We start from the raw sequence: 14,292 nt of genomic DNA, 5'->3' as shown, positions 1-14,292 counted from the left end.
ACTAATGTTTTCAACGCCGGTGCTCCTCATAACTTCAAAACTACTGCACCGATTCTTTTGAAATTTGGAACACTATTTTTTTTACATATTTTTAGAGGTATCCCTGGAGAAATTTTCTCAATAAAATAATATTTATAAAAATCTATAAGGAAGGGTCGCTTTTGAGGAGTTTTTTTTCAAGGGGTCTTTATTTTCGGGGTGCAAACTTGGGCAAACTTCTGAAATGCAAGTTTGTTCTACATATATTGCAGTTCTATAATGTATAGTTTATGCAATTTTGTGACGTGTTCCGCTATTTTAAAAACACTAATGTTGAAAAAAAAACAACGAAAAAAGTGCAAATTTTTTAACCCCTCTGTATGAAAAAATAGAGTTGCATATAGGTACAATTATTTTTTTTATATCATTCAATGTCATTCGATGTCCATATCAAAATTTTTCACCAAAATCACTTTGAAAATTCACTTTTTTTTAAATCGAAAAATCGTTTATTTATTTGTGAGGTGGAGCTTTTCATGGGAAAGGGATGAAACAATCAACAAAATTCGCATTTTCAGCCAGAAATAGACAAGAATTTTACTCAAGTTCTTTCTGTTATTATTCATATATTTTTAAAACTCTTATAGTTTGATTTCCTTTAAGTATGAACTTTAAGTTCTGGGGGGGGCACGTGCCCCCTAAATCCGCCTATGACTCCATTTTCTAGTAAAATGCTCTACTTTTAATCGGATCCAAAGAAACTATAGATGTGTCAAATTAATAAAAATGTAAGTGAGACGAAATCGCTAAAACAATTTTAACTTGCGATTCAGGTACAGGTTAACATGGTAGTTACGGGTTCTGGGTTTGAATTTTTTTGAAGGAAAATTGACGGATACTACTTGTCATTATGAACAAAATAGAAAACGATTTTGATTAAAAAAATACATGTACCTACTGTGGCAAATAATTACATGAAGGTACTGTGAGAAATAGGGCCCTACTTAAAAAAATAAAGTTAACGGTTATCAACTTTTTCTGCCACATAAACGTTTTCTAATTTTTTACTTTCTAGAAGGTAAATGATTTGACCGATTTCAACGAACTTTTACAAAAACCCTGTCGTAGCCTTAATGTTAAAATTAAGGAAAATAAAACACAAATTTTATATTTTGAATCAAATATTAAATTTTCAAACTTTATTTTTATGTAAAATAAATAAATAAAATTTGTCGCACTACATCCCATGAATGAAACGATGGTGGAGAATCCCAAAAAACTGTCTAGCAATTCTGTCCGTCTGTCTTTATCTCAAGCTACAGACCAAACCTAGATTTGCTTCAAACTTGGTAGTAAAAGGTTATTCGCTGAAGGGGGAATTCAATATTTTTTTGATAAAAATTAATGGTGTTTTGCCATATGAGCAAAATAAAAAAAATTGTTTTTTCTCGAATTTGACAATTAAGAATACTCATATACATAAGTTCTTACTTTTGAAATAAAAAAAAATATTTTTTAAATCATTATTATCGGTAGCTACCTGTTATAGAACCGTTTTCTTCACTTCTGACTTTCTCGTAAACGACTTAACCTATTTCAACGAAAATTTTTGTGCGAAAGCTTTTCAATTTAGGAAAAAAATTTTAAAAACATGAATTTTGGATTTTTTAAACAATTTTTTGATTTTTTTTAATCAATGGGCTATCGTGAATCTCCAGAGGAATTTTGTTTCTCTCGAAGCTTCAAAACAGAATACATAAAGAAACAAATTTGACAGTTCTCACGATTCTGTTCTTATATATGTTCTGACTTAAAATCAAGAGCATAAAATCCTGTTCTAAACTGTTGCAAACAATATCAATGAACAGAAAAATAGGACAGTTTAGAACAGAAAAACCTCAATGAACAGCAAAAAGTTGTAGGTACTTTCCTGTTCGCAACAGTCCAGAACAACGTCGTTGAATAAATATAACAGGAGCATTTATTTCTTAAGAACGGCTTACCAAATTAAAAAATTTTGAAAAAAAAATCCAAAAACTCTTTGCTATACAAATAATCTAATGGAATACTTTATATATGAAATTAAAACCATTTAAAAAGGTGTTTTCGTAATTTGAATAACATTTTTTTAATATTATTTGTGCTATTTGAGATACCACCAATATGTTCTCATTTATGTACATGCTTACTTATCCGGATGGCTTTGGATTGCTCCCTGAAAACTCATCTCATTTTATGTATACAAACTTATTAAAAGTTTTGTTTGTCTTTAAAATGCACTACCTAAGTACTGCCAGAAAAATACATTTTTTCAATTTTTTTAAAATGAAATGTTTTAATATTTAAATGATATGCTTGTGAGTACCTATAATAGAAAGAAACAAAATTGTTTGAACCTAGGAATTTAAAATTCAGCGAGCTATTTGCAACAAATCAAGTAACAAAAAATCCAAGAGAAGGGCACAATATGGCAATTATAGAAAAAAAATAACATATTTTTTTTTAATTTTTTCAAAATTCAATTTTGTGTTTTCATTATTTTATTTTTCATTTATTAATTAATTTAATACCAAACTCCAGGCACTGTGTATAAAAGCACTTTGATTTCATTTATAAATACAACAATAAAAACGTTAGTATAAAAACAATCACATCTTTGTTAGTAAAAAAAAAAAAAAAAAAACAAACAAGTATTCATAAGAAAAGACAAACACAATAATAATATAATAATGTACAAAATAAATAATAAATTATAAAAAATATAATAACTTCAAATTGGAAAGACTAGTTATGTTGCAATAAAAGCTAATTCATTGTCATGAAATAAAACTTGATTGGTTTTAAGATTCGTTAGTTTTTTGGCACAAATGGGAGATTTTTGTTTGATTATTTTTATTGTTTATTTAATCCTTTTTGTGGTTTTTGAAAGCGGTTCGGAATTTTCTAAAAGAGAAAAATATATTACAAATTGTTTAAACATTTGAAGAAAGATTGCATACCTTAAATCCTTATACGCTAAACTTGATTCATAGTCTGATTTCAACATTGCTATGCGGACCCAACGAGGTCGTTTATGTATGACTTTATGAATGAGAAACTTAAGTCCCAAGAGGAGATGCTCAAAAACAACAAATGCAAGATCGGGCATTTCGGGTACAAGTTTGGCAACAAATTCTCTAAAATCATAATTAAAACGTCAGTTTGAAATTATAAAAAACCTATATTTTACAACTTACCTCACTTGCGGTTGCATGTATAACAATCCACAATTACTGAATATTGCCAGGACGGAAAGGAGTTCAAAAGCAGATTGCCAAGCACCAATATTTTTAGCGCGGCGTGCGTAAGGACGTTTAAAAATATTGCAAAGCTGAAGTAAGAAAATAGATAAGAAACAAAATTAAATCGTATTTTTGGTTAAGAACTACCTTAAAAATATCAATATGCAAGGCGAAAATATTATTGATAAGGGCACCTATAGCGGCAAATGGAGCAACAGCAGCAAAGAGGACGACATAACCAAACTGAGTGCACATTTGTAAGTAGTCTTCGTATGTACTTTGATATTCATCTAATCCGGCTTCATAAAAACTCTGCGAAAAAGAACAAATAATATATGAAGATTCAAGAAATCAGCATATAAGAACCAAAGGAACTAACCTGTTCATAACGTGCTACATCTATGATGGTAGCTTTCTTCTCATCATCCATTTCTTGTGCAATGTATTTTGTGAATTTTTGCCTTAATACAGCCAACAAAGGGATTCCGATTTCTTGAGCCGTGCAAACAAGCTAAACGATAAATGCAAATCCAAAGATTTCTACTTACTTCTATTGATTTTACTTAAACTCACCTGAAATATAATTAACTGCATCATTAGTTGATATTTCAACTGATTCAAATCTCGCAAAACAAAAGCAATGTAAAATAATGAAAAGAAATTGTTAACAATTTCGAAGAGCATTAGTTTATTGACACGATGACGTTCGTATTGACTGCGTGTACGATGGTTTTCTAAATCAGTTAAAAATGTTGCCAATTTTTCATATGCCCATGAGAAGATTGCAATAAGTACCGACTGAACAATTACGGGAATATACAGTAGCAATGAATCTGGACCTGTAAAGCAAAAACAATTAAACTTAAACCTTTCTGATATGATTATTACTTACCAAAATCTTGTAAAACTTCAGCTTCAATTTGAAATTGATAGAGAGCAAAATAACCAGCTGCAATAATACAAAAGAACACTACCGGATATGAAATACAATACATTTGCATATAAGTTAATCGCATTGGGTATTGTAGGGTCATTTTGCCGGTTATAGGATCTTGTTTTAATACTCCCGTGTAAGCTGTCCTTGGTATATCAAGACTAGTCATATCGATAGTACCCCAACGGTAGGCTAAAATTGAACATCTTCTACTCCAGAGTTCTAAAAAAATCTTTGTAAAATATAAATTTGAGAGTTTAATACTATAGAGATGACTTGGAATAATATTAACTTACAGTTGTCCATAGAACATAAAAACCACAAACGACAGGTAAGTTAAGATGCCAAACCACTTGCAACAAGCCAAAGAAACTTGGAAATATTAATGCTTTTGTGTAGAACTCAATAAATGCAAAGTAAAGTGCAATGCTTGTTCCATAATAATCGCGAATATCTTCAATTGGTTGTTTCATGGTAAATTTGAAGGCAAACTTATCGAGGTATTCCTGTTGATTTAAAAATATTTGAGTAAGTAAGTGTGTAAAATTTGTAGAATAGTAGGATATAAAACTACACGCGCTGTGATTTTTATAACAGTCGATATACATCGACCAATAAAAAAATTTCTTAAAAACAGTAGGTTTTAGACGAAAAATATGTCCTAAAAACTTGTTGCTGAGCTACTTTTACTTTAAATTATCTGTTGAAGTTTTCTTCCATAACTTACCGTTTAGAAAATAAATATAAAAAGTAGAATTTCTAACTGTCACAAAAGTATGCATTTTTGTTTAAAAAAAAAAACATGAATGTTGTTATTTCCAAAAGGTGAGTGATACAAGAAAACTTCAAAGGACAATTTTAATTAAAATAACCTTAGCTTAGAATACTTCAGGACTTTTTACAGATTATTAAAGTGCAATTTTAGATATACAAATATTTAAGGTTGTTTTGAAATAGAATTCGATTTTTGGTCTGAAAGTATGCATTTAAGTTGGGCCCATCCAAAGCCCCCTAAATTATAGATCTTAAATGTTCAGTAAGTGCACAAAGTAAATTCTCATCTACCATGTACCATTAACTTCTTTCTTTGTAGTGTCTGGCGTGGCACGGCATGGCACCCTGTGAAGGAGCAATGCCTAGTGACTAATGACTCTCAACCATTCTTGTGTGCTTGTAATTAATTTGTAAGAATAGAAGAATAAAGGCAAATACCACAAAAAAAAAATTAAATAAATACATTTCAAAAGTACATTCGTTTAAAAAAAATTCACTATGGCGTATACGTACTTTTTTCCTAATGTTTCAAAAACAATTGAATGAAATAACTAAATTTAAAAATTAAAATTAAGCGTATAAGTCCAGCTTTTGAAATTAAAAAAGGTTTTCTCAAAACATTATCATTATAATGGTGGCAATATTTTATTTAAGAATTGTGAATACAATATTCGAATTCTTCGGAAAGTTATACGTCAATTTCAAATACATACATATTGCCTATAAAATATTGAAAACGAAAAAAGTTATAGCGACATGAAAAAGTACAAACCAAATTCGCACCCGTGTGCCTTTCACGTAGGATGTGCCTACAGAGGGTTAATAAATTTTTTGATTTTAAGATTATTTTAGAAAATTGTCCTTCCCTTCTAAACGGGGGAAGATGGACCCCCCTTCTCATAGTAAACAATGGTTGTATTAAACCCCTCTACAAAAAATCGATATCAATTTTTGGTTCCTAAGTTATCGTACTTTCCACTCAAATGTTTCTTTTTTACTTGAGTAAAACTACAAATGCTTAACATTCCGATGACAACAGTGGTCTGTTCTTTTATTAAACAAAGTTAACTTTGGTTGTTGTGTCAAAAAAATCGTTGTATTTGTTTTTTTTTAGATTTTGTTAGAAAATTTCAACTTTGATTTAGGAACGACTAATGTTACATTTTGTTGATCTGTCAAAACAAAATTTTTTGAGATCAATTTTATGAATGAATAAACAAGAAAGAATTAATTTGGTACTGAAATAATTCTTTTAAATTGAATTCTAAGCAAATTGAAGCAAAAATATGCATTAAATAATTTCAAAAAAGAAAACATTCTCTTCTCACATCTTACCCTCTTTTCACCATTTAGTTGTGTTTGACAGATTAACATTGAAACTCAAGTCCAGAAGCTGAGTTGGAAAAAGTAACAAAATGTAACTATTTGACACTTCAACATTGGATTTAGGAACGATGTTGTGACGTCACGATTTTACATTTTGTAACTTTTTTCTCATTTAGGAACGATGAAAGTTAACTATTGTTAACAATAGTTAACATCGTCGAATAAAAGAACGCACCACAGCAGGGGTGCTACACCCCACAGACTTGATTTTTCTTTCTTTGTTTTTTTTTTTGACAATTATTTTTTTTATGAATTATCTATTTTCTGATTCTGTTATACCCTATGAAGTGTTATGATTAAATAAATAATTTTTATTATACCAAAAAGTATTTTTTTAAATTTAATCCTAGTACAACTAATAAGTGTGTTGCTATCGGAAGGTTGAAATGGCCATACTTCGGTGAATTTTCAATCAAAAAATTAAGTAAGCCCAGCACTTTGAAAGAAATTTAATCTTCTGTTTAGAACAATGTTTATGCCAATCTCAGCCCAAAAAATATACAACCAAAAATCAAAAAAAAAACTCAAAAAATTGAATTTTTTAATTTTTTTATATTTTTTTTCGACTGTTTTTATATTTTTTATATATTTTACATTTCTTTTTTTTTATTGCAATTTATTGAAAACACTATTCTAATAGGAAATTTAATTCTCTCCAAAAAGTTTTAAATGCAATGTTTACGAGATATATTGAAATAAACAAAAAAAGAGGCTTTTGCAATAAAATCCCGTGAACGTCTTAGTTCCTTTCTGTTCAATAGCATATGGTGGTATAACCAAAATGTGAGTACGCAGTTTCGTAGCTTTTCTTGATAAAGAATTCGAAATTCTGGGAGCTGACTTTATAAGTTTTTTGCGAGGTAAAATCTGGCGAGCTTTTACACTAACGTCGGCCAAATCGGTCCATTAGTATTATTATTTTTCATATAATGATAACTACATAGCAATTATTCATATTTTTTAAAAAGTTATTTAAAAAAGTTTGTTTATTAGAGAATTCTTCAGAAATTAGATTTTAACTCGAAAAATTGAATATTTCCGATTTCATAGTTAAAAAAAAATGAAGATTTAAATCATTTTATATTTAGTTGTAAGGAGTAATACATAGTTTTGTAATGCAAACTACATACGTAGGTCGATAATTTATTTGATCTTTTACAGTATGAAAATGTAAAAAAAGTCCGCACACTTCATTGATTCGTTCGATAGAAGTTTGTTGTGCCACACAATTTCCTGCGCACACTGGCAGGGCAACTCAACCTAACTATCGGCAGATAAAAGTCTATACTACCACATAAGGTGCAAGTGGTGAGATACGACACTTGTTATAAATTTACTTTGCGATTTATTCAACTCAGTAACAGATGATTAAATTTATTTTTGTTGTCAATAATTTTCTTTTTAAAATTACTTCTCAAATAGCTTCTTTATAGAACAGATTGTTTTTGTTTAGCTGCGAATAAACCTTTATATAATTCTTTTACCTGAAATTGTTTTATTTAACCAAATAGAAGTTAACAGTAAGCACATGTTAAACTTTTAAGAAGAAAAAAACATAAATCTAATATTGTGGAAACAGAATATGAAAATAGATTCCACAAAATTTAAAAAGCTCGGAAATCTAAAAACTAAAAAATTCAATTAAATTTTCATTGTCAACAAATTTGGTTTGCTAAATTTCTATCAGAGGAAATCTTTTGATATCTTAAAAACCTTAACTACCTAAGCCTATGTAAATATGTATCTTAAAATACTTCCACTTACAATATCATGCAGCGGAAAGAAGTGTTCAATTATTCCCTTTCGTATATAAGGCATCAATGATGGTTTAATAGCGTCTTTGATCAAAACTGGTGCTTCGCTATTAGCAACAATATCATCTCTCGTCATGTCACCAATCAGATAATCCGATACACTGAAATAATTAAACTTTCTCATACTTCCAGTTATAGTTTTTTTGCAAAGTTCAGATTTATCTGCTAGACGTAGCAAAGTATCAGTGGATGCGGAAAGGTACAAATACTTTTCGGTTTTGCTAAAGAACAAATGTATTAAAATAAACATCTATTATTCTGTCTGAATAGCTTAGATATTTAAGTTTTGACCTACCTTACTATTTCCAGAGTTGTGAGAATACCAAACTCTTGAATAATCTTCTCGACGTCCACACATTTAACATCTCTCGCTTTTTCAGAGAATATTATGACAATATAAGTCTAAATGATTTGTTTAAGATTAATACATTATATTATTATTGTGAAATCTAACAAAAGAATATAAAAAAAAGACTTTACCTTGTTAGGACTTGGTTCAGTAGTTGTACTACTTTTTTGCCTTACGAGAGTATTTAATTTGAGACTACGTTGGCGTCTAAATGCATTATTTTCAACAATATTCTGAGGTCGAACAATAAGAGTAGAACGCGCTATAAAATTATAAATTATTATAACAATAGAACCCAAAATAAGAAAAATATTTTTCTTTTTTCGCAACTTTCAGGTGCGAAAGTTTTATGTATATTTTTTTTGTCCTACCTTTGCTCGCTTCAGACATTGCAGAAAATAAAGACGGACAAAGACACTAAGGTAATTTGTGATATATTAAAGACAAAATAAGTATTGAGGTGTGTAAATTTATTTCTGGAAAACGATAATTAGAAAAAAAAATAAACTCAAAAAGAAAACCCACCCGGTCTTAAAAAAAATAAAATAAAATATAAATATGCTTTTGAAACGTCAGTGTCAAAAAATCAGCTGTTCGAAAATAAATAAAAAACAAGTGAGTTCATATTACAGGGATGTTAAAGAGTGAACGGAGAATGGATATTCAAATATTTTAATAATTTCCTGGGTGTCCACATTTTTGTTTTTTGTTTTGTTTTAAAGGAGCTTTTCTGTTTTCGCAAACTGGGGCAGTTCAAATTAATTTTCTATATGAAATAAATGAAATAATTTGCCATAAAATTCTATTAGCCTCCGTTCTTGAAATATAACACCTTTATAAAAAAAAAACCTTTTCCTTGCACTTTATAACGGTAATATTTCAAGAACGGAGGCTAATAGCCTTTTCACACCAAGCCAAAAACGCGGTTTTTGCGAAAAAAACCCAAAACCTATATCAAAAACACAAGTTTTTCCATACATTTTCCATAAACCACAAGTTTTCGTAAAACACAAGTTTTTGATTAAACTCGCCAAAAACCTGAAAATGAAAACATTCAACTCCAAACGAAATAACCAAACAAACCTTTTGAAGAATTCAGCACAAATTCAGCGGACAAAAAAAAATGAGAGCAGACAAAAAAAAAAGAACTGACAGAATCAGCTGTTTTACAAATGCAGTTTGTTGATTTTTGCAACTGGTAAGAAATATTTTTGTATTCATTAACAAAATATTTTGTATGATTAATCAAATTTCTTTTCATTAATTGTAGAAAATGGCAGAGCAGAAAAAAAAAACAAAAAAAAAGATGTCCAAACGATCTTCTTCATCAAAAATCTCTTCTCATCTTTACTAATTAAGCTATCTGGATGCTACTTCGAAGTCGTTTTTTTTCCTTGTATTTGGTGTCTCAAAGAGGAAGAAGCTTTGCAAAACTTTTATATATTCCTCTGTTTTATGTAAATGAATTAAAATTATTTATTTAAATTGTCAGAGTTCCTTTTATTTGATTAATTTTGTGAGCTCAAGCTGATTTAAGCAACAAAAATTAAATTCCATCGAAAACTTGACATTTGGATGTCAAAATATTTTAAACGTCAAACAAAAACCTGTAAACTTGTAGTGTGAACGCTTTTCAGGTTTTTGAAAACTTTTTGCCATAAACCGCGTTTTTGGGTTTGGTGTGAAAAGGCTATAATAGAATTTTTCTGATTGGGGATTCGAGTTCAGCAACCCAAAAACCTCTAGAAAAATATATTTTGGTTTTCGTGGCAAAAAAAGTTTAATTTGGTTGGCCATCAGTGCTGTTTCTGAGTCAAAGACCGCTAATTAAATTTTTGATATCTCGGGTAGTTAAAGAGATATCGGAAAGATTTAATTATTTATTGGAAGAATAAAACCAGTTCTTATATAGACACGGTTACAAATTTATTCATAATGAATTACCCCACATAAAAAAATAACCTCGAAAACAGCCAAAATGACAACTTTTGGCATTTTCTAACGGAAATTTTTCAAAAACGGAGGCCAATAAAAATTTTCTGACTTCAGATTCAAGATGAGTGTCAACTTAGCGAAACACCCATCACTGATCCAAACGGGACTAGGTGCATAATTTGCCGTTATTTAGTCGTTAATTAGTTGTGGTAATTTTGATTTTGTCGTTCATTGTTTTCATATATATTTTTGATGTTTCGCTAACTTGATATCAACTTAGCGAAACAACAACTCTTAATAGCCTGTTTTCACTACACCCCAAATGAGGTAATTTAGCAAATTACCAAAAAAGTGTTTTCACTACAAATTATCTCATTTGGACTGACAAGAAGTGTCAACACTGAAGTATGAGTTTAGATTTGACAGACTTATTTGTTGACATTCAACGAAAAAAAAAATTAAAATAAATTGGAAATCAAAATGCCAGAAAACAATGGTAAGTTAAATAATTATATCTATTGAAAATTCAATTGCCATAAATACAAATCTTTGTTTTTCAGAATAAAAACGATTGTATTAAAGACGCCTTGCAAATAAAAAAAAATACTCAAAGCCCAAACCACCATCGAAGAAACTAACCGTCGCCAGTAAGAGATTTCATCCCCAATCTGGCTGAATTGTTTTGAAATCATATCTACAGAAACAGACGACGAAAAAAGAAAGAAAAACAACCATTTCACAACAAAACAGTGCAAGAAGTTAAAACTAGCATATATAGTTCTCGCATCGGGCAGAAACTGAAATCTACGAACAATCACAAAGAAGCTAAGGTTATATAACTTTTATCAGTTCGACGACGACGATGACCAATGGGAAAACGCAGCAGCAAGCCACATGTCATCAAAACAACATTTTTGAAACAATGAAGGAGGTCCAACGATTTTTTTTATAGTTTTTGACTACATAATAAAATTGAAATTAAATAAAAATTAATAAAAACAAAAGAAAAGGTTTTATTTGGTTGACAAAAAAAAATTAAGGTTTTTATTTTGTTGTTTTTCGAGGACCACACGATTCTTGGTGTAATCAGTATCCAAACAGAGCAATGATGGTTTCTCCTGCTTTCAAATGTTGATCTAACACGCATAGAAAACGCTTGAACTGCTTGGAGCTTGGTTGATTTGTAGGTACATTGTTGTGCTCGCCAAGAGCTTGACTGCTTTTGAAATAATATACTCAGCGCAGTACTTGCAGCTGAGGATTGTTGTCGGCAAACAATACGTGCACGTTATATCCTTGGGATGATATTGGATAGTCTCGACTCCTAGTTAATTGCTCGGTCGCGCCAAGCTTTGTTAGCAAAGATCTATAAAAAACCACGTCAATTCTATTCAATCATCAAATTTCTATTATTCAAAACTTACCTCTAACATTTAATTGCTTCACAATGAAATGGAGGTAGAAACTAATGATGGAAAACAAAGTTTTATGGTTGATAATATATTTTTTTTTTTAATTTATTATCTACCGACGCGAAAAACACAAATTTAAATTTAATTTTACCGCTATGATTTTTTTTATATTTTTTTTTAGATTGACGTTTCGTAAAATGCCACAATTGTGACCTATTCACAATCAAGTTTTATGTGCGTTCAGGTGATTTGACTTAATTTCCTAGCTAATTTCGTCGAAATGAGATGATAATTATCTCATTTCAAATTTAAAATTTGTATGGGAAATTATCTCATTTCGAACCTCATTTGGCAAATTTGATCGAAATCATCTCATTTGCTCTAGTGAAAACAGGCTATAAAAAAGGTCTTTTTAAAAACTTGAGTATGCCGGAATTTGCCGTTAATTAGTCGTTAATTAGTTGTGATAATTTCGATTTTGTCGCTCATTGATTTCATAGGAAAATATGTTGTTTCGCTAACTTGATATCAACCTAGCGAAACACCATCTCTAAACAATTTTTTTTTGAAAAACTAAGTATGAGGGAATTTGCCGTTAATTAGTTGTTAATTAGTTGTGCCAATTTCAATTTTGTCGTTCACTGTTTTCTTTCAAATTTTTGACATTTTCCCAATTTGACATGAATTTACCAATTTTTGCTTCAAAAAGTGACTTAAACTTGACGCATCAAAGCGTGGCTTATACCAAAATTTGCCATTTGAGACCCTCGAATTAGTTGTGCCAATTTCAATTTTGTCGTTCACTGTTTTCATTCAAATGTTTGACATTTTCCCAATTTGACATGAATTTACCAATTTTTACTTCAAAAAGTGACTTAAACTTGACGCACCAAAGCGTGGCTTATACCAAAATTTGCCGTTTGAGACCCTCAAATTAGTTGTGCCAATTTGTTGCTCACTGTTTTCATTCAAATTGAGTGTTGTTCCGCTAACTTGACACGAATTTACCAAGTTTCGCTTAAAAAGTGGCTTAAACTTAACGCATCAAAGCGTGGCTTGCATCTGAATTTGTTGTTCGGGACCCTCGAACTAATTCGAGGGTCCCGAACGGCAAATTCAGGTGTAAGCCACGCTTTGATGCGTTAAGTTTAAGCCACTTTTTGGAGGGTGCCTCGCTAAGTTGACACGTCAAGTTAGCGAAACAACACACTTTTCAATGAAAACAGTGAACGACAAAATTGAAAATGGCACAACTAATTCAAGGGTCCCGAACGGCAAATTCAGGTATAAGCCACGCTTTGATGCGTTAAGTTTAAGCCACTTTTTGGTGGGTGCCTCGCTAAGTTGATACGTCAAGTTAGCGAAACAACACACTTTTCAATGAAAACAGTGAACGACAAAATTGAAATTGGTACAACTAAATCGAGGGTCCCGAACAACAAATTCAGGTGCAAGCCACGCTTTGATGCGTTAAGTTTAAGCCACTTTTTAAGCGAAACTTGGTAAATTCGTGTCAAGTTAGCGGAACAACACTCAATTTGAATGAAAACAGTGAGCGACAAAATTGAAAATGCCACAACTAATTCGAGGGTCTCGAACGGCAAATTTTGGTATAAGCCACGCTTTGATGCGTTAAGTTTGCCACTTTTTAAGCGAAAATTGGTAAATTTTTTTCAAATTTGGAAAATGTCAAAAATTTGAATGAAAACAGTTAGCGACAAAATTGAAAATGGCACAACTAATTCGAGGGTCCCGAACGGCAAATTCAGGTATAAGCCACGCTTTGATGCGTTAAGTTTAAGCCACTTTTTGGAGGGTGCCTCGCTAAGTTGACACGTCAAGTTAGCGAAACAACACACTTTTCAATGAAAACAGTGAACGACAAAATTGAAATTGGTACAACTAAATCGAGGGTCCCGAACAACAAATTCAGGTGCAAGCCACGCTTTGATGCGTTAAGTTTAAGCCACTTTTTAAGCGAAACTTGGTAAATTCGTGTCAAGTTAGCGGAACAACACTCAATTTGAATGAAAACAGTGAGCGACAAAATTGAAAATGCCACAACTAATTCGAGGGTCTCGAACGGCAAATTTTGGTATAAGCCACGCTTTGATGCGTTAAGTTTAAGCCACTTTTTAAGCGAAAATTGGTAAATTTTTTTCAAATTTGGAAAATGTCAAAAATTTGAATGAAAACAGTTAGCGACAAAATTGAAAATGGCACAACTAATTCGAGGGTCCCGAACGGCAAATTCAGGTATAAGCCACGCTTTGATGCGTTAAGTTTAAGCCACTTTTTATAGGGTGCTTCGCTAAGTTGACACGTCAAGTTAGCGAAACAACACACTTTTCAATGAAAACAGTGAACGACAAGATTGAAATTGGTACAACTAAATCGAGGGTCCCGAACAACAAATTCAGGTGCAAGC

The 14,292-nt window shown here is 30.8% G+C and overlaps 1 protein-coding gene across 1 annotated transcript; it reads right to left on the bottom strand.

Annotated features, from left to right (window-relative positions):
* Positions 1-2,677: 2,677 nt before the first annotated feature.
* Positions 2,678-9,052, bottom strand: LOC129910669 (anoctamin-8). The gene is made up of 12 exons (XM_055988138.1): positions 8,889-9,052; positions 8,649-8,779; positions 8,464-8,570; positions 8,119-8,389; positions 4,491-4,700; positions 4,153-4,426; positions 3,834-4,099; positions 3,640-3,771; positions 3,408-3,572; positions 3,216-3,349; positions 2,979-3,155; positions 2,678-2,922 (listed from the first exon to the last, which is right to left on the bottom strand). Exons 1-12 carry the CDS (start codon positions 8,905-8,907, stop codon positions 2,883-2,885), a joined length of 1,926 nt encoding a protein of 641 aa, XP_055844113.1. The 5' UTR covers positions 8,908-9,052; the 3' UTR covers positions 2,678-2,882.
* Between the last annotated feature and the right edge of the window lie 5,240 nt (positions 9,053-14,292).

Source organism: Episyrphus balteatus, chromosome 2 (assembly GCF_945859705.1).
Source record: "Episyrphus balteatus chromosome 2, idEpiBalt1.1, whole genome shotgun sequence".
Classification (NCBI taxonomy): domain Eukaryota; kingdom Metazoa; phylum Arthropoda; class Insecta; order Diptera; family Syrphidae; genus Episyrphus; species Episyrphus balteatus.
Note: the sequence above shows the minus strand (reverse complement) of the source record. Positions and strands in the feature narration are given on the sequence as shown.

Excerpts from the sequence above, each read along its gene's own strand:
- LOC129910669 (XM_055988138.1), bottom strand. Across the intron at positions 4,701-8,118 it reads TCTTTCCGCTGCATGATATT|GAATACCTCGATAAGTTTGC; the intron begins GTAAGTGGAAGT and ends TTAAATCAACAG. Across the intron at positions 2,923-2,978 it reads TTAGCGTATAAGGATTTAAG|AAAATTCCGAACCGCTTTCA; the intron begins GTATGCAATCTT and ends TTTCTCTTTTAG.